Raw genomic sequence first — 20,608 nt, 5'->3', positions numbered from 1 at the left:
TCGCTATGATGACCTAAATAAATGCATGAAAAATGAGAAAGATGAGAAAAATATTATCGGCAATCACAGACATTCGCATTGATGGGATGGGATTCGTTTTCTTAGAGGATCACAGAGTCGCCGAAAAACAGACATGGCAGGATTAAAATAGCAATTTGGAAAACAATTGAAAGTACGTCTGTGAAACACACATTTCTATAATGTGTTAGTCTCCTATGTGTTATATTTTTAGTGACATACTATCAGCCAGAAATACTAGACTGCTCTATCTGAAGTCATGCAGTGTGTTACACAGCTCGAAGTGAAGGAAACATTCAGCAAAGTTTTAAATCTGAAAGTGCACCGTGTATAAAGTTATTGTCTCTCAAAAGAAAGAGTCAACTCTGAATCATTGAAACAAACCCCAAGCCTTGACCTCAACATGAATCATTGGCATATTACCCGCCCACTTGTTGGTCTTTTCACTTGGGTCTGAATGAAAATGCTAATTCATTCTTAGCCACTAGGTGCTGCTTTGTGGTAAAAATAGCTGTTTCCTGTTAACACTGTACACAAAGCATCACTGCACTGACAAACACTGCTTTATCAGGCTTTACAGACATGATCCAATGACCAATCACCACAGATTAGCATCACGCAAAGGAGAGATCTGGAAAAATTAATCGTTAAACAAATAATTTTGGATAAAAATAAAAATAAATGTATATTATAAGACAATGAAAGTGTTTTTGACCTTGCATGCATGTCAATCTGTTGTTGGGCACTACCAAAACCAATATATGAACCTTTCGTTACCAATAATAGGGAACTATAAATAACAATAATAAAAAAAATGTCATGCATAATTGTTTTTCTGATAAGGAGTAGACTCACCATCCACCTGATGGGGTTTGAGTTTGGTCACCAGGTTCCTGTGAACCTGCACTAACGGTTCCTTGGTCTCCTCGTCCTCATCCAGCACCAGCTTCGTGGTGATGGGACACGTGACCTGCGATGACTCCTCCACAACGATAGTCTGAAAACAAAGACATGAGTTTCCCTGATGCAGCAGAAGAGTTTGAGCCCTAAACATCTGCATCTTGGGTCTGTACCTCTCGTAGTTTCTCCCTCAGCCGCTCTCTCTCAGCGATGCGCTTCCTCCTCTCCTCTTCCTCCTTCAGAGCATCACGGGTCTCCGTACGCAGGTTGTCATCTTTGATGATCTTGCGGATCTTCTTGCGATTTTTGGGTGTTCCTTTCTCATCTCCTTCATCTTCTCCATCCTCTTCTCCTCCACTCTGCGGAGCAGAAGAATAAACCCTTCTCATGAGGCATCGCTGCTTCATGTCTTCTCTGAGCTGAAACAGATCAGTGCTGTACTGTACCTTGCCACTGGACGAGGAGTCTTGAACCTTAATGCGACGGCGCTTCTTCTTCTCTTTCTTGTAACTTCTCTCTCGGTCCTTGGCAGCTTTATTGGACGACCTGCAAGTGTCACCACAACTTCTTTCATTTCCCCATTGAGGAGTGATTGAGTCAGTGTAAAAGTACATTAATAAACCATGAGCATTAATAATTAGGGCTAGGTTTTGATACAATTATCACAATTCGATTGTCATTCACAAACTTGTGATTCAATTTGATTACCCAACGTTGATTATTTTGGATATATATCAGGGACAGTACATGCCAAATATTCTGAAGCAAAACAGATCTATCAAAATACATGAGTCAGTTGGTACTACATTATTATAATATTGAAGGTTAAAATGAACTTGTCTGTAGGCTTTACAAACTGCTAAAAATGACACTTTAACTCTTTCCACACCAGCGGTTTTGAAAACAGTTGCCAGCCACCACCAGCATTTTTTAAGGATTTTCACTAAAATGTCATGCCCCCAGAATACTTTGTTGTATGAATATCTGAACATGCAATGCATCCAAATAAAGATCAGAGCCTCCTCTTTATATATATATATATATATATATATATTTATACAGTATATAAATCATCAATTATATTTTGTATTCAGTGATTTTATATTTTTTTATATACATAAATACTTAGTAATATTATTAAAGCAAAGATGCAGTATATGGCCTCCATCAGCTTCCCAAAGCAAGCACACCACTTCCTGGATCAACATTTCACTCTGTAACATTATGCAGTTTTCATTTATATGCTGTTTATAGGTGCTAACTAGGGCTGCACGATATTGGGAAAAAATGACATTGCGATATTTTATTTTTCTGCGATATATATTGCGATATGAAATCTAATCAAATTTTTTCTTACAAACAAAAATGGGGTGAGCACACTTACATTCTCATTTTAAATGATTTAAACATCGACACCATCGTGTCAATTGATTAATATGCACGAGGAAGAAAGAGCAAGACAGCGCTAGTGTTGTTTGAAGCGCTCTCTCCCTCTCTCTATCTCTCTCTCTCTCTCCCCCTCTGTCTCTTTCTCTCTCTCTCTCTCTCTCTCTCTCTCTATCTCTCTCTCGCGCGCTCTCTCTCTCTCTGCCCTGTCAAAACTTTCACTCTATGATGGTTAAGCTGTGCAATTAATCCGCGAATCACATTCGTCAAGGGTCGAGGAGCAGCTGGCCCGTACAGTTAATGAATAACGGATCAACTACGACTGCCTACATCGCACATCCTGCGATGTGACTATCGTGGATTCGTACATCACGATATCGATGCTTAAACGACACATCGAGCAGCCCTAGTGCTAACTGCAATATTTTCATGTGCATATGCTTCACATTTATGATGATTATCAATATTGAAAATGCATTTGCGACTGAAAACTACTGTGTGCGACTATGAAACAATATTTAGGAACACCAGTGTGACTGACTCGATCATCATCATACTTGTGATTGTACTCAGAGCTTCTTAAGTGTTTTTGCAACGTTGAGTAATGTAATAATTTCATAATAATAATTCCTTACATTTATATAGTGCTTTTCTAGGCACTCAAAGGGCTTTACATTGTCAGGGGGTATCTCCTCATCCACCACCAGTGTACAGCATCCACCACCATATTGCACCAGTACTCCCACCATTGGACCCATTACAATTGCTTAACGCTCAAATAGATCCACTGATGACGCCATTGCAATGGCCAAACACTCTGCCCTTCAACACTTGGAGGGAAGAGACACCTATGTGCGGATGCTGTTCATTGATTACAGCTCTACATTAAACACCATCATCGCTACCAAACTTATAGCCAAACTGAAAGATCTGGGTCTTAACAGTCACTTATGTAACTGGGTCCTGGACTTCCTGACCGGCAGACCCCAGGTGGTCAGAATTGGTAATCACACATCCTCCTCACTTATACTCAGCACTGGTGCCCCACAGGGATGTGTACTCAGTCCTCTCTTGTTCACTTATGACTGCTCTGCTAAGCAAAGCTCCAACATCATAATCAAATTTGCTGACGATACTATTATCCTAGGACTCATCAATAATGGGGATGAGACATCCTTCAGAGATGAGGTTAATGCACTCAACAGCATGGTGTGCTGAGAACAATCTCTCTCTAAACGTCAGCAAGACCAAGGAGATGATTGTGGACTACAGGAAGTCACAGAGAGAGGGTCACGTTCCCATTCATATCAACGGAGAGATAGTAGAGACAGTTAAGAGCTACAAGTCCCTTGGCATTCACATCTCTGAGGATCTTTCCTGGAGCCTACACTCAGAGACCATAGTAAGAACAGCCCGTCAGCGTCTCTACTTCCTGCAGAGACTGAAGAGGTTTGGCATCTCCTCTAACATCATGTCAAACTTCTACCGCTGCACTATTGAGAGCATTCTGCATCACTGTATGGCACGGCAACTGCTCTTCTTTGGACCGCAAAGCTCTTCAGCGAGTGGTGAGAACAGCAGAGCTCATCATTGGACATAAACTCCCAGCCTTACAGGACATCTTTCAGACTCGCTGCTTGAGAAAGGCTCGCAGCATCATCAAGGACCGCACTCACCCTGACATCACCTGTTTGCCACACTGCCATCTAGCAGACGCTTCCGATCCATCTGATCACGGACAACCAGACTGAAGAACAGCTTCTATCTTCAAGCTGACTGCTTAACAATCAGCTATCCTTCATCTAAAAACGGGAATACATGCTGCTCTTATGTTTACTTGCACTGCCACTTTTTTTTTTTTTTCTTTTATATTCCTTCATGTACCTCTGTGACACTCTACAATGACAGTTTGGACATTGCTCTACTCAGGAATACATAGGAATGTGTGCTGCTCTTAAGTTTATTTATAGCATCTGCACTGCCACTTTAATTTTCCTCCATGTAGCTCCGCATCACTCTACAATTGACATTTTAGACACCGTTCTACCCCAGTAATCATAATATTACCTCAGGACTTATTATGAACACTATAACTCTTAACACTGATTACCTTTATTGTACCTGTTACTTCCACTTATTTGTATATAATGCTCTGTCCATGTCTTTCGGTCTATGGGCACTGTAGTCACTGAAGAACCTCAGTGCTCTCCATGTACGTCTATGTCTTTTATGTCTTGTTATTGTCACTGTATGTCTGAGCCTCGTCACAAGCATTTCAATGCACAGTTTTCCCCAGTGTCAACTATGCAAATGACAAATAAATGCCTCTCGACTCTTGACCAAACACCAGCTTACTGGTGGAGACAGAGTGATGAAGCCAATCAGCAGATATAGGGATTGTTAGGAGGCCATGATGATCAGAGGCCAATGGGCAAATTTAGCCAGGATGCCGAAGTCACACCTCTACTCTGTTCAAAAGACATCCTGGGATTTTACTACTGACCCCTACTGGCCTCACTAACACCTCTTCCAGCAGCACTAGTGTTCCCAGGAGTCTCCCATCCAGGTACTGACCAGCTCAGCCCTGCTTAGCTTCAGTGGGAAACCAGTCTTGGGCTCCAGGGTGATATGGCTGCTGTATAACATGTATAATGTATAACAGATATCTCTCACAAATCCTTTCATAGGCAAAGTGTAGACGGTGTAAATAAGAGCTTGGTTGATTATAAACGTGAGAGGAGTTATTCAACCCTTTTTTTTGGAAAAGAAATTCTATTTTAACATCAAGATTTCAAAAGCTTTTGACTTGAAATGGCTTAAAGATAAAGATCTACTGTGAATTAGAGGGTGACACGGGAGTGGATTTTCAAATCTGTCCCGTCCCACTCCCGCAAAAAAAGATCCCGTCCCGCCCAATCTGGACGAATGACTCCAGTTCCCGCCCACTCCCGGTGTGTATTTTTTATTTATTTTTTTGGCTGGAATCTGTCAGTTACAGTAAAAAAATAAAATACAAATAAAATAAAATAAAATAAAAAAATACAGTAGGCTACAGATCACATGCCCACTTTAGTAAAATAAAAATTTTAAATCTTTTTATTTTTATTTTAATGAACTGAAAGCCATCATAAACAATACACCATGTGCATTGCACACACATTAAGTTTCATGTAAATCATCCATACTAACCCACACGATTTCATTTTTTTTTTTTTTTCAGTTGAATGTAGACATTTCTCTTTCTATGGATTTATTTTTCATACACCGAGTTTTGAAGTTTCTCGCTCAGGTTCACATGACCCATCTTGTTTGCTTTAATTATTTTACAGAAGCACAATGTTTCGTTGTTATTCTGAGTGCACACAAATAAACATACGGATTCGAAAGATTACTTTTATCTGTATGACCAAAAATTACAGAGTATTTTAGCAAAAATTTCCCTCTGCGCTCCGAGCATCTAATAATCACTTCGCTCCGCGCGCACTGATACCAGAAACACGCTCCGCCTTCACTCCGTGGATAAAGTATTTCAGTATGTTTGTATTTCAATGATATGTTCATAACGTAGCCTATATTAAAATTAAAATAAAAAAAATAACAGAAGAGTTTCAAAGTGGATTAGGCTATTGTGTGCAAACTTTTCTTTCCTACCACACGCCAGACTAATAACATTGTCAGCATTAAAAGGTATAATTCCTGTATGGTATTCCTGTATAATTCCTGTATGGTATTCCTGTATAATTCCTGTATGGTATTCCTGTATAATTCCTGTATGGTATTCCTGTATAATTCCTGTATGGTATTCCTGTATAATTCCTGTATGGTATTCCTGTATAATTCCTGTATGGTATTCCTGTATAATTCCTGTATGGTATTCCTGTATAATTCCTGTATGGTATTCCTGTATAATTCCTGTATAATTCCTGTATGGTATTCCTGTATAATTCCTGTATGGTATTCCTGTATAATTCCTGTATGGTATTCCTGTATAATTCCTGTATGGTATTCCTGTATAATTCCTGTATGGTATTCCTGTATAATTCCTGTATGGTATTCCTGTATAATTCCTGTATAATTCCTGTATGGTATTCCTGTATGGTATTCCTGTATAATTCCTGTATGGTATTCCTGTATGGTATTCCTGTATAATTCCTGTATGGTATTCCTGTATGGTATTCCTGTATAATTCCTGTATGGTATTCCTGTATAATTCCTGTATGGTATTCCTGTATAATTCCTGTATAGTATTCCTGTATGACGTTTTGTCGCAATTTTGCAACTTTGGCGCTTAAAGGCTTAATACATTTTGTACTTATTTAAATCATTTAATATTTCTATATTTATAATTTTATATTGAAAACATAAACCTCAACATGAATTTATGGATCTAATTGCACTCATGCCACTTCTGAGCCTCTTTAAATTTCTGAAAATACACCTACAAGCCACTTTTGTGTTCTTCTTTTCCACCTCTGTACAAAATATTTTGGTTAATACTGATTTCAGTTGATTGGTAACTTACTCTTCTTACTCTGAGATTTTAATAAGATTTAAAAAGCTTATTTTATATATATATATATATATATATATATATATATATATATATATATATATATATATATATATATATATATATATATATATAACAAGCCTTTTTAAATGTGTACCTGTATATATTTTTTTCTTTTTCTTTTTTACATAAAAGATGACATTTTTAATAAAGTTAGAAAAATGCCACTACAAAGGCAATTTTATTTTTTAAATCAGATTATTGATTAGAAGGTGCTTCTACATTTTTTAAGTTATGAGCACAAGTGCTCCTAAAGAGAAAAGCGTAGATCGCTGTGAATACACAGAGACTGTATCAAGGTCAGGGTTGGGAGTCATATCCATTCACTGATTAACTGTCTAGTGATTGTAACAGATTTCCCTCGTGATGCTCTGCAGAAATACTGAGCTCCTCGTTGTTTCAGCTGAATTAGTCAGGTGACTGATGTGAACATACTGTACCAGTGTGTTGACCTGCTGCAGAGCAACAAAAGCTGAGCAAAGCAGCTACAGTAAAATCTGAACTGAAACATTCATTTTTACAAAGCTCATCGTTCTGATAAATTACAGCGAGCCGTTTTAGGAGAGCATGGACAAGTCTAAACTTTTATAAAGAATATCTCTTTGGATTTGAGACTTTAGTCTGTGCGACTTTACAGATCTTCTTTATGCACCAAGAGCTTGTAACACTCCAAAGAGAAAAGAAAAATGGAAATCACATTACATGACCCCTTTTGATTAATCATTTAAAAGTCAATCAAAATAAAGACCTAACTAAAAAAAAAATGTGTACCTGCATGGCATGTGACCACATCAGAGAACCAATGAACATGTGATGATTATTTAAATATATATATATATATACACACAACCCGAATTCCGGAAAAGTTGGGACGTTTTTAAATTTTAATAAAATGAAAACTAAAAGACTTTCAAATCACATGAGCCAATATTTTATTCACAATAGAACATGGATAACATAGCAAATGTTTAAACTGAGAAAGTTTACAATTTTATGCACAAAATGAGCTCATTTCAATTTTGATTTCTGCTACAGGTCTCAAAATAGTTGGGACGGGGCATGTTTACCATGGTGTAGCATCTCCTTTTCTTTTCAAAACAGTTTGAAGACGTCTGGGCATTGAGGCTATGAGTTGCTGGAGTTTTGCTGTTGGAATTTGGTCCCATTCTTGCCTTATATAGATTTCCAGCTGCTGAAGAGTTCGTGGTCGTCTTTGACGTATTTTTCGTTTAATGATGCGCCAAATGTTCTCTATAGGTGAAAGATCTGGACTGCAGGCAGGCCAGGTTAGCACCCGGACTCTTCTACGACGAAGCCATGCTGTTGTTATAGCTGCAGTATATGGTTTTGCATTGTCCTGCTGAAATAAACAAGGCCTTCCCTGAAATAGACGTTGTTTGGAGGGAAGCATATGTTGCTCTAAAACCTTTATATACCTTTCAGCATTCACAGAGCCTTCCAAAACATGCAAGCTGCCCATACCGTATGCACTTATGCACCCCCATACCATCAGAGATGCTGGCTTTTGAACTGAACGCTGATAACATGCTGGAAGGTCTCCCTCCTCTTTAGCCCGGAGGACACGGCGTCCGTGATTTCCAACAAGAATGTCAAATTTGGACTCGTCTGACCATAAAACACTATTCCACTTTGAAATAGTCCATTTTAAATGAGCCTTGGCCCACAGGACACGACGGCGCTTCTGGACCATGTTCACATATGGCTTCCTTTTTGCATGATAGAGCTTTAGTTGGCATCTGCTGATGGCACGGCGGACTGTGTTTACCGACAGTGGTTTCTGAAAGTATTCCTGGGCCCATTTAGTAATGTCATTGACACAATCATGCCGATGAGTGATGCAGTGTCGTCTGAGAGCCCGAAGACCACGGGCATCCAATAAAGGTCTCCGGCCTTGTCCCTTACGCACAGAGATTTCTCCAGTTTCTCTGAATCTTTTGATGATGTTATGCACTGTAGATGATGAGATTTGCAAAGCCTTTGCAATTTGACGTTGAGGAACATTGTTTTTAAAGTTTTCCACAATTTTTTTACGCAGTCTTTCACAGATTGGAGAGCCTCTGCCCATCTTTACTTCTGAGAGACTCTGCTTCTCTAAGACAAAGCTTTTATAGCTAATCATGTTACAGACCTGATATCAATTAACTTAATTAATCACTAGATGTTCTCCCAGCTGAATCTTTTCAAAACTGCTTGCTTTTTTAGCCATTTGTTGCCCCCGTGCAAACTTTTTTGAGACCTGTAGCAGGCATTAAATTTTAAATGAGCTAATTAAGTGGATAAAAGTGTAAAATTTCTCAGTTTAAACATTTGCTACGTTATCTATGTTCTATTGTGAATAAAATATTGGCTCATGTGATTTGAAATTCCTTTAGTTTTCATTTTATTAAAATTTAAAAAACGTCCCAACTTTTCCGGAATTCGGGTTGTATATATATATATATATATATATATATCCATCCATCCATCCATCTTCTACCGCTTATCCGGGGCCGGGTCGCGGGGGCAGCAGTCTAAGCAGAGAACCCCAGACTTCCCTCTCCCTAGACACTTCCTCCAGCTCTTCTGGGGGGACACCGAGGCGTTCCCAGGCCAGCCGGGAGACATAGTCTCTCCAGCGTGTCCTAGGTCTCCCCCGGGGTCTCCTCCCAGTGGGATGTGCCCGGAACACCTTCCCGGGAAGGCGTCCAGGAGGCATCCGGAACAGATGCCCGAGCCACCTCAGCTGACCCCTCTCGATGTGGAGGAGCAGCGGCTCTACTCTGAGCTCCTCCCGGGTGACTGAGCTTCTCACCCTATCTCTAAGGGATCGCCCAGCCACCCTGCGGAGAAAGCACATTTCGGCCGCCTGTATCCGGGATCTTGTCCTTTCGGTCATGACCCAAAGCTCATGACCATAGGTGAGAGTAGGAACGTAGATTGACCGGTAAATCGAGAGCTTCGCCTTGCGGCTCAGCTCTTTCTTCACCACGACAGACCGGTACATCGACCGCATTACTGCAGAAGCTGCACCGATCCGTCTGTCAATCTCCCGTTCCATCCTTCCCTCACTCGTGAACAAGACCCCAAGATACTTAAACTCCTCCACTTGAGGCAGGAACTCTCCACCAACCTGAAGTGGGCAAGCCACCCTTTTCCGACTGAGGACCATGGCCTCGGATTTGGAGGTGCTGATTCTCATCCCAGCCGCTTCACACTCACATATATATATATATATATCTAGGGTATTTCAAGTAAATATATGAGGTGAAATATCTTAATTTGTCTTCTGAAGACGAACAAAGGTCTTACAGGTTTGCAGCAACTTAAGGGTGAGTAATGAGAAGAATTTACATTTTTGGGTAAACTTCCCTTTAACAGTTCAACTGGCATCTCATAACCTTGGGTTTTCACTGCCATATCTCCTGTTTTTCAATGCAAAAGCACATTCTGTATGAACAGGTGTGTAGGACTCATCAGGTGTGCCATCTGGTGCTAGAATCAGTGGTTTCTCTGAACGCTCTCCATTGCTGTATTGTTGGCCTGTCTAAAGTCTCGTTCAGACTCAGTCCTAGATCATATGAATCTGATCTAGATTACTGACTGTCTACACTGTGTATCACAACTGATCAAATCTGAATTTACAGTCCTAAGTGACGGGCAGTTTTGTTGTGCTATGCCTACACTAATACTACAAAGATAGAGGTGCGTATACTAGCAGTATATTGTCTTTTTACGCTTGAGCTGCACTTCGCAACAACGCAAAACTTTCTACAAAAACGTCTGACGTGTTTACGTGCCGTGAGAATGTAAAAAAGCTATAATCTAGGTATAATCATGCCAGCCTGTTTTGCAGGCAACTATGGTTTCTGCGTTGGAGAACTCAAACTGCTGCTGTCCTTACCGTGTTTTGCGTTTGTTGCTCTTGTCTTCATCGGCGTCTTCACTCACATCCTCACTGAGCGCTGATGCATCACCGGAGCTCGAGCGCGACTGCTCAAAGTCCGAGTCTCCAAAGTCATCACTGTCCACTGCACAAACACACATCAACACTTCAGCTCATTCAGGAGAGTCACGCACGCAGGCTTCATTCGGACTGGACACTGACCTTTCTGCCTGCTTCTCTTTTTGGTGTCTTTCTTGTTTTTGACTGTGGTCTCGTCATCAGAGTCTCCCTCGCTTAGAGTCAACTTCTTACTCAACAAACGGTGTCTGCGTCCACCTTTCTTCACCTCAACATCTGAGCCCGAGTCAGAAGTCTCATCCTCTTCCTCATTTTCTGCAGGAAACATCAATGCATTACACATGACAAGAACACATCTGCATTAAACTGGATTACATCTGAACTGTGGGCTGGCTGGTAAGTCAAGTCTGTATGATTCATGTGACCCGTGCTGTCAGAATGAGTCGGAGTGCACACGGGATAACAACAACAAAATGTAAAAAAATTTGTCAATTAAAGCTTTCGTCTAGCAATGCACCAATGAGTAATTAAACATATAAAAATATCTTTATTTCATAATCCAGTTTGTCCTAAACATGAGACATGCTTTATATTAATGGTTTTAAGATAACTTGTAAGATCTCTCTGACAGCATCTGTACTAACGGATTGGCTACTTGTGAAATTAAGCCAAAAGATGAGGTTTGATATCGGCCAGCCCTGTCTAAACCAACTCTCACCACTTTCGTCTTGCTTCTTAGCATCATCTTTTCCTTTCTTTGGTGAATTGACGTCCTCTTTGTCTGCGTTTTCATCATCAGATGAGCTGTCAGCTCCAGATGAATAGTTGGCTTTGATCTGCGCCAGAAGCATCCTCTTGGCAATTCTTTTAGAAGAGACAGGAACAAGATTAGGCCAAAAGTCCAGAATGAAATCCTCTTACTTCACCTTGTGAACGACGTCCATCCTGAGACCTTTTCATGAAGGGAGCTACTTTGATTTTCAGAATCAGAAAGAAGACGTATGAGGGTGAAGCTATGAGGCTTTATGAGATTCAAATGTTTGGAAGACCCACGGAAAGGGGAAATCTTGCTGAGATTAAAGAGACAGAAAAACAATTCACAGTATGTGAATCATACCTATTCTCTGGATCATCGTCATCATCCACCTGAGAGGACTCAGCCTTCAATTCAGTTTCATCACCTTCATAAACAACAAGAAGAAAACAACAACAACTTATAAGCTGTGAAATTCAATCAGTTTTACCCAAAACGCTAGTTTATACAACACTGATGGTGAGACACTCAGTAATCATCTTCTTTCTTTTCCCAAATCTTCACACATCTCAAGGATTATATTGTCATCCTGACAGCTGGCCCCCTGATTGATAAGTATTATTTTATATTATTTTTTTGCAAATTCTGTTTTAGGTGAATAGTACGATACAGAATTAGTACGGGTTTGTTTACAAAATAAATAATAGGTTAGCAATTAAGTGTTGAATCACAAGCATGGAAACATCTGAATTCATGTCAAATGAGAGTAAATGTAAGCCATATAAATGACGATCTGGTCATTTTCCGCAAATTTATTCCATGAGTTATTTCACTGCACATGTAATCGCTTTTCTTTTCCCAAACCTTCACTCACATCCCTCTCATCGTTGCACGGGATTATAAACATTTCCTCCTTTCGTTCACTTTTGATTACTATAGTTGCATCCTTTGCAGTAGTAAAGCATAAAAACGTTGTAGGACAGATAGTTTTTACTTTAATATAATATTTTTTACATGCATGCCAAATTCTATTAAACACGCCGAATTCTATTTATTTAACAAATTTGATTTAAAAAAAAGTTTGTGCCCGATAGACTTATAGCATGTTTCACACTTGCCGATAATTTCATTTTGCTTTCTCTGGAAGTGCAATATCAAATATAGCTTTCAGTTATTTCAGAAGATAAATGTGCTCTTCTGATCTGAAAGCGCAGAGCGGCAGACATGATGCCAATAGATTAAATTGATATAATAATGAACGACTAATACAGTCGTGGCCAAAAGTTTTGGCAGTGACATAAATCTTGTGTTTTGCAAAGTTTGCAGCTCAAGCTGTTGTGTTCATTCAAGATTATTGTGTAGTGATCAGATGCATTTGAAATAATTGCTAAAAGCTTCTTTATTGGCCAAATTTTTTTTATTATTGATCCTGAAACAAAATGACCAGCAAACATTAATTGACTAATCTTACTAATTACTAATCGGACTAAAATACTAATTAGACTGTAAGAGCAGACTGATTGTGTTAAAAGGTGTGAAAAAGTGCTTCCAACCATTGTGATCTTGTTAGCAATGTTTACCTCCAAAGAAACACGTGCAGCCCCCATCACTGCATCAAAATTGCTTCATATGCAAAGAAATTGCTACAAAGAATATTGCACCTGAAAGAACCATTTACCGGATCATCAAGAACTTCAAGGAGAGAGGTTTGACTGCAGTGAAGAAGTCTTCAGGACGCCCCAGAGTGTCCAGCAAGCACCAGGACCATCTCCTCCTCAGGAGTCTCCTCCTGTAATCGTGTCACCAGAAGTGCAGAGCTTGCTCAGGATCGGCAGCAGGTTGGTTATGAGAGCATCTTACACACACAGTGAGGCCAAGACTTCTGGACAACAGCCTGGTGTCAAGAAGGGCACCAAATAAGCTACTTCTCTCCAAGAAAACATCAAGGACAGACTAAAATTCAGCAGGAAGTACAAGGCTTGGAAAGCTGAAGACTGGTGCAAAGTTATTTACTCTGAAGAAACTCCCTTGTCCTGTTTGGGACATCTGGAAAATTGTTTGTTTGGTGAAGAAAAGGTGAACGCTACCATCAGTCCTGTGTTGTGCCAACAGTGAAGCATTCTGGGACCACCCATGCATGGGGTTGGTTTGCAACTAAGGGAGTGGGCTCTCTCATAATTCTGCCCAAAAACACTGCCATGAATATAGAATGTTATCAAAACGTCCTGCAAGAGCGACTTCTTCCAACGATCCATGAGCAATTTTGGTGATGACCCGTGCACTTTCCAGCATGATGGAGCACCATGTCAAAGCAAGAGTGATCAAGAATTGGCTCGAAGATCATTACATGAAACTTTGGATCTGTGGCCAGGCAACTCCCCAGATTTCAGTCACATAGAGAACCTGTGGTCAGTCCCAAGAAGGCGAGTGGACAAGCAGAAGCCCACAATTTGTAATTGTAATGGTAAAACCTTCATATTCATCCGGAAGAAGGAGGCGGGAACCGGCGGACAATCACAATGTAACTTTAATAACAAAAATAAACACAAAACAGTGCATCAGCCCCTCACGGACGACTGATGCGCACAAAATGAAACCAAAACCTAAAATAACGCCCAGGCCTGGTCCTCTCTCGTCCTTCACTGTCGTCGCTCCAGTTTTATATCCTCCCATCTCCTCTGTGGGACTCAAGACCGGTGGTGGGTCGCAGGTGTAGCGGATTTCCCAATCACTCCACCGGCCTCACTCGCGTTCCCACATCCCTCGGCCCCGCCCCACTCGTCACATACCCCCATCGCCCCTCGCAGGCCGGGGGGTACCCTCGAGACTGCGCTCTACTCCCCCCCCCCCTCCCTCCGGGGGGGACCGCTCACGGGGACCTGCGGGAACCTGGGGGTAGGACAGACGAGGCGAGAGAAACGGAGATGGAAGGAGGAGCGACAGAGACGAGAGAGAGAAAAAAAAATAAAAAATTCCGGTTCCCAGACGCACTGCTGCTCGGCCCTCCACCGGCTGGGTGATCTCCTCCACGGTGCCTGGCGGTGGCACTGGACGGCCCTCGGCGGACGGCACGACACTCCTCCGCCGCCCAGTGGACGGCGACGGCTCCTCCGGTTTTGGGCAGCCGGCAGGAGTCCCCCGTTCCCTGCTCTTCCGGATACCTTCACGGAGGCAGCAGGCTCCGGCCCCCTGGCGAACGGCGCCGACTCCTCCGCTCCCTCAAGGACGGCAGCCGTCCCTCCATATCGTGGGAGGTCGGCAGCGAGCTCGCCCGTCCCCGGCAACTCGCTCCAGTCCACCGCCTCGAGCGTCCATGGCGGCATCCTCCTCGCCTGCTCTGTGGCACCGCGGATTCACCACAGTGGCGCGGGATCTTCAGCAGCGCGTCCCTCCTTCTCCCGGGTTTCGGCACCACTGTAATGATAAAACCTTCATATTCATCCGGAAGAAGGAGGCGGGAACCGGCGGACAATCACAATAAAACTTTGATAACAAAAATAAACACAAAACAGCGCATCAGCCCCTCACGGACGACTGATGCGCACAAAATGAAACCAAAACCTAAAATAACGCCCAGGCCTGGTCCTCTCTCGTCCTTCTCTGTCGTCGCTCCAGTTTTATATCCTTCCATCTCCTCTGTGGGACTCAAGACCGGTGGTGGGTCGCAGGTGTAGCGGATTTCTCAATCACTCCACAGGCCTCACTCGTGTTCCCACATCCCTCGGCCTCGCCCCACTCGTCACAGTAATCAACTCCAAGAACTAATAAGGCAAGAATGGATCGCCATCAGTCAGGATTTGGCCCAGAAGCGCATATACAACATACCAGAGCGAATTGCACAGATTATGAAGAAAAAGAGTCAACACTGTAAATACGGACTCATTTACAGGTGTTGGTCATATAATTAGAATATCATCAAAAAGTTTTTTAATTTCACTAATTCCATTCAAAAATTGAAACTTGTATACTATATTCATTCATTACACACAGACTGATATATTTCAAATGTTAATTTCTTTTAATTTTAAATGACCATTGACACCTTGCACAAGAGAGCAAGACACAAAAGGTCATTGCAAAAGAGTCTGGCTGTTCACAGAGCTCTGTGCCCAAGAACATTAATAGAGAGGCGAAGGGAAGGAAAAGATGTGGTAGAAAAAAAGTGTACAAGCAATAGGGATAACCGCACCCTGGAGAGGATTGTGAAACAAAACCCATTCAAAAATGTGGGGGAGTTTCACAAAGAGTGGACTGCAGCTGGAGTCAGTGCTTCAAGAACCACTACACAGAGACTTATGCAAGACATGTGTTTCAGCTGTCGCATTGCTTGTGTCAAGCCAATCTTGAACAACAGACAGCTTCAGAAGCAACTCTCTTCAAAAACGACTGGACTGCTGCTGAGTGGTCCACAGTTATGTTCTCTGATGAAAGTAAATTTTGCATTTCCTTTGGATATCAGGGTCCCAGAGTCTGGAGGAAGAGAGGAGAGGCACACAACCCACGTTGCTTGAGGTCCAGTGTAAAGTTTCCACAGTCAGTGATGGTTTGGGGTGCCATGTTATCTGCTGTTGTTCCACTGTGTTTTCTGAGGTCCAAGGTCAACGCAGGCATATACCAGGAAGTTTTAGAGCACTTCATGCTTCCTGCTGCTGACCAACTTTATGGAGATGCAGATTTCATTTTCCAACAGGACTTGGCACCTGCACACAGTGCCATAGCTACCAGTAACTGGTTTACGGACCATGGTATCCCTGTTCTTAATTGGCCAGCAGACCTGACCTTAACCCCATAGAAAGTCTTTGGGGTATTGTGAAGAGGAAGATGCTTTATGCCAGACTCAAGAATGCAGAAGAGCTGAAGGTCACTATCAGAGCAACCTGGGCTCTCATAACACCTGAGCAGTGCCACAGACTGATCGACTCCATGCCACGCTGCATTGCTGCAGTAATTCAGGCAAAAGGAGCCCCAACTAAGTATTGAGTGCTGTACATGCTCATACTTCTCATTTTTATACTTTTCAGCTGGCCAAGATTTCTAAAAATCCTTTCTTTGTATTGGTATTAGTTATATTCTAATTTTCTGAGATACTAAATTTGGGATTTTCCTTAGTTGTCAGTTATAATCATCAAAAACAAATAATAATTGGAATATATCAGTCTGTGTGTAAAGATTGAATATAATATACAAGTTTCACTTTTTGAATGGAATTAGTGAAATAAATTTACTTTTTGATGATATTCTAATTATATGACCAGTACCTGTATATGTATATATTATTTTTAAACCTTTTAAACCATTTCAGTGTCAGCTTTTCAGTATACCACTGAAACGTGGAAAAATACTCTACAAATTCTAAATCATCAAACTTTCCATAACACAAAATTTATGTCACTGCCAAAACTTTTGGACACAACTGTAGTAGACTAGGCCACTCTTTGCTCAAGGGTAGCCCTAATGTTCAGTGTATTATATATTTACATTATATTCTACCTGTTAAAACACTTTTTTCTCTCTCTCAAGATAGTCTACTCTATATTATAACATTTTTTTTTTTTTTTGTGCAGCAGTATATGGACTAATGTCTCAGTTCAGTGATCTTTGTGTCTGGGTCTGTTTCACTTCACATATAGCGTGAGCAGCTTATTTTCATTTAGGCAGTCTTTTTAAAAGTAGAGCCATTTGGTGCCGGTCTCCAAAAGTGGCAGTGAGTACACAGTTCTGCCCAGAGCTGATGCTGAAATCAGCTGGAGACTAAACATCAGTACACTAGAAAAAAAAAAGGGAAAGCAGATCCAAAACATCTGAGCTCTGAATGAAAACGACTGAAGCAGGCAACACTCTGCAAGTCAGTGGTTTATGTAAATTATTTACCATGGTGATGCAAAATCCTTATATATTACCAGTGTTTGGGAGTAATTGGTAACATGTATGGTGCTAAATAATTAAATTACAAAAATGTTACCTTAACCTGTTAACGTTACTGAGAAAAAAAAACAAGTGAAAAATTACAGTTACTTATGAAAATGTTATCGATTAAAAGGTTTCACATCAGACACACACACTGATTTCTCTCCCAAATTGCATTGACTACTCTAAAATATGAGACATCAATGTTTCAGGAGTTTAGGACACAGAATAGGACACATGCTTATTTAATAACTGTTTTATTTCCTATTTGGGTTTATATGCTTTATTTGTTTAAGATGAACTGTTTTTTTGGCATCGTTAGAGTTGGGTTTCCTGTCAAACTCTGCAAAGATTTGATTTCAAAAACAGTATCATGACAGTATCAGTATCAAAACATTCACTAGAAATTAATCCAATGTAATCAGTTACAATCCTTTAATAAAGTGATTGAAATAGTTACACATCTTATTGCATTTTGAATAGGGTAACTTGTAATCTAGAACCCATTACATTGCCAAAGTAACCTCCCCAAAATATAACACATTTTCCTGATGTAAGTCACTTTTCTTTATCATCTGAAACATGCATAAACTTGCATTATATATAATGCAAATAACAACAAGCATGCAACAAACACATCTGGATTGGTGTCAAATGAGTGAGGAAGTGTATTTGTATAATGCATTAACAAAATGCCAGTAGCGTCAATGTTGCTTATTTTTAATGAATGGCACTAGAGTTTGGTTGTTTTAAACTTATTTTGCATTTCAGTTCTTAATAGCATTAAAATGTAGATGATTTATTGTGGAGTGATGGGTAATAAAAATAAATGCTTACCTGTATTTGACCTTATTTCTGAACGTAATAAAAATGTAATAAAAAAATGTGACTTACACACCGATGTAAAACACACACATTTCATAATGATCCTCATTTACCCTCTTCAAAAACATATCAGAAATGTTGTACATTTAAGAATTTCTAGTATTTAATAATTTCCATTTCAGAATTCTTATGTGGTCTAGCGTCACCAGTTTGTAAACCACCGCTAATAAAACAGCCAACAGGCAAAATTTTATGGGGACAAGACGTAATTTCGTAGATTTTCTTCTAACATTTTCTTTTCCCCAATTTGAAATCAATCAATGATCAATAGGCAGCTTATACTTCCTACCATAAAACTGATCTCGGTTTACCCTTTTTTTCGACTGACCTGATGACTGATGGAAACCATCAATACTAGCCATCACGGACTCAAGAATTGGTTTAATCTTCTGCTGATCGCTGTCTTCGTCCGAGTTAGCGGCCTGCTCCTCTTCCTCCTGCTCTTCATCACTGGAGGACAACTCCTCCTTGGTTTTAGCCTTTTCTCTCTGTGACCTCCGTTTCCTCTCGAATGACCTTTTAGGGCCTTTCTTGCCCTCTTTACTGGACTCACTCTCTTCCTTTTTGACACCTCTGGATGTTTTTTTCCCAGTCCCGATCTTGGACAGGTTTTTCATCTGTTTCTCAAGATCAGAGTTGTGGTTGGAGGAGTCCGATTCTCCGCCCTTCTTTTTTTTGGCCCTCCGTTTGTTCACCGTTGATGACTTGCCGCTCTGTTCTGAATCTGAGGAGACCATGTCGAGTTTACGCTTTGGCTTCACTCTCTCAGAAGAGCGGGAAGCTATCTTCTTTTTGGTTCCTTTTCCAGAAGCGTCCTGGGGTTGGCTCTCATCTGAGCTGGCCTTCAAAGCCGCCGTCTGCAGAACCTCAGGGACTTCATCGGAGTCTGAATCACACGGCTCCTTCACTGCGGCGCTGAGCTCCTCTTTAGCCGTTGACGACCTCGGTTTGCGTTTGCTCTTCGCCTCTGGGGACTTGCGCAGTGGTGTGGTCTTCATCCTGGAGGAGCGTCGGCTATCTTGAGCCTCCTTTGGCAAGTCTTCAGAAGGTGACTGTTCTTTGCTCTTATCTCGTTTTATGGTGATTTTAAGAGGAACAGGTGTTAGTTTGACAACGAGTTTTCTTCCCAGTTTTGTAAGGCTGTTATTGGATTCCACAACCTCAGCATTGGACGTGGATTTCCAATTACTGGAAGCGGTCGAGTTGCCATCGTCACGGTCTTCTTTCTTTACTGCAAGACTCTCGACCATCTCAAAGAGCTCCTCTGGGACAGACGTTGGAACAGACACGATGTCTTTATCAAGAGACGCTTCACCTGCTGGCACTGAGCTTTCCTCAAAGTCAGGGTTATCTGGCATTTCTTGCTCTTGAGCTTCACTTTCTTCGGACTGGTCCTGAGGTTCTTCTGGAGAGGGTGGGAGGCTCTCCTTCATTTCAACATCAGCTGAGTTACTCTCCTGCTGGTTTTCATCCTCTTCTACCACAGGATTCTGGTCCTTGGTGGTGCAATCCAATCCATCTTCTCTGCCAGGAGCAGGATCAGCGTGGTGCGAGTTAACAACCGTATGATCCTTTTCTGCTGGTCTTTGTTCCTCTCCGTTTTGAAACTTGAGGCCTTTCGATTCAAATTCTTCTTCGAGTGATTCCTCCAAAGCCGAGTGGGCCTTTTTCAGATCGTCCAAAACTGATTTGAAGGCTTTTAAGTGTCTATAACTCACAGCGCTAACTTCACTGCCTTTTGAAGTGTGCTGGAGAAACTGTACAAAAGTACGATTCAAACCGTTTGTGGTCTCGATTAGTTTTTTGGTCTTCTTCACAAGCTCTTTCGGGACCGTTAAGGTCTTACAGGAAAAGGATAACGGTCCCGCTCCGTCGGAGGCGTAATCCTGTCCATTCACAGCAGTTTTTTCTCGTTTGCTGTGCTTGTGTTTACGATCGTCACGCTTCGTCTTGTCAACGTCTCCCTTGGGCTTTCTATAAGACGATTCCAGATTGAGCAAGACTTTCTCACAGGTTTTAACAAACTCCTGCAGCGGCTCTGGGCGGCACACATAGCAGTGCCATTTGCTTTCTTCATTCATGATCTCAGACAGCTCTTTTCGTCCAAGGTTCCTCAAAACGCACTTTTTGCAGAAGGCATTGCTACAGTAGTCACAGCACATCAGATTACCGCCCTCTGCGCACCACCTAAACAAGACATAAAACATACATTAAATCTTTATTTTGG

General features: G+C 41.2%; 1 protein-coding gene across 8 annotated transcripts in view; it reads right to left on the bottom strand.

Moving 5' to 3' along the window:
• Window positions 1-20,608, bottom strand: part of LOC132110007 (transcriptional regulator ATRX-like) — a 63,042-nt gene that overhangs the window by 34,681 nt on the left and 7,753 nt on the right. For 5 of the 8 annotated variants that reach the window (XM_059516539.1, XM_059516542.1, XM_059516546.1 and 2 more), the window contains exons 9-16: window positions 18,710-20,568; window positions 18,334-18,351; window positions 11,953-12,016; window positions 11,554-11,699; window positions 10,980-11,150; window positions 10,776-10,902; window positions 1,092-1,464; window positions 874-1,015 (exon numbers count right to left, since the gene is read on the bottom strand). In XM_059516539.1, coding sequence (XP_059372522.1) covers window positions 874-1,015; window positions 1,092-1,464; window positions 10,776-10,902; window positions 10,980-11,150; window positions 11,554-11,699; window positions 11,953-12,016; window positions 18,334-18,351; window positions 18,710-20,568 — 2,900 coding nt within the window. The remainder of the gene's footprint in view (window positions 1-873; window positions 1,016-1,091; window positions 1,465-10,775; window positions 10,903-10,979; window positions 11,151-11,553; window positions 11,700-11,952; window positions 12,017-18,333; window positions 18,352-18,709; window positions 20,569-20,608) is intronic. The other 3 variants (XM_059516541.1, XM_059516547.1, XM_059516540.1) reach the window with 3 other exon arrangements.

Source organism: Carassius carassius, chromosome 29 (genome assembly GCF_963082965.1).
Source record: "Carassius carassius chromosome 29, fCarCar2.1, whole genome shotgun sequence".
In the NCBI taxonomy this organism is placed as follows: domain Eukaryota; kingdom Metazoa; phylum Chordata; class Actinopteri; order Cypriniformes; family Cyprinidae; genus Carassius; species Carassius carassius.
Note: the sequence above shows the minus strand (reverse complement) of the source record. Positions and strands in the feature narration are given on the sequence as shown.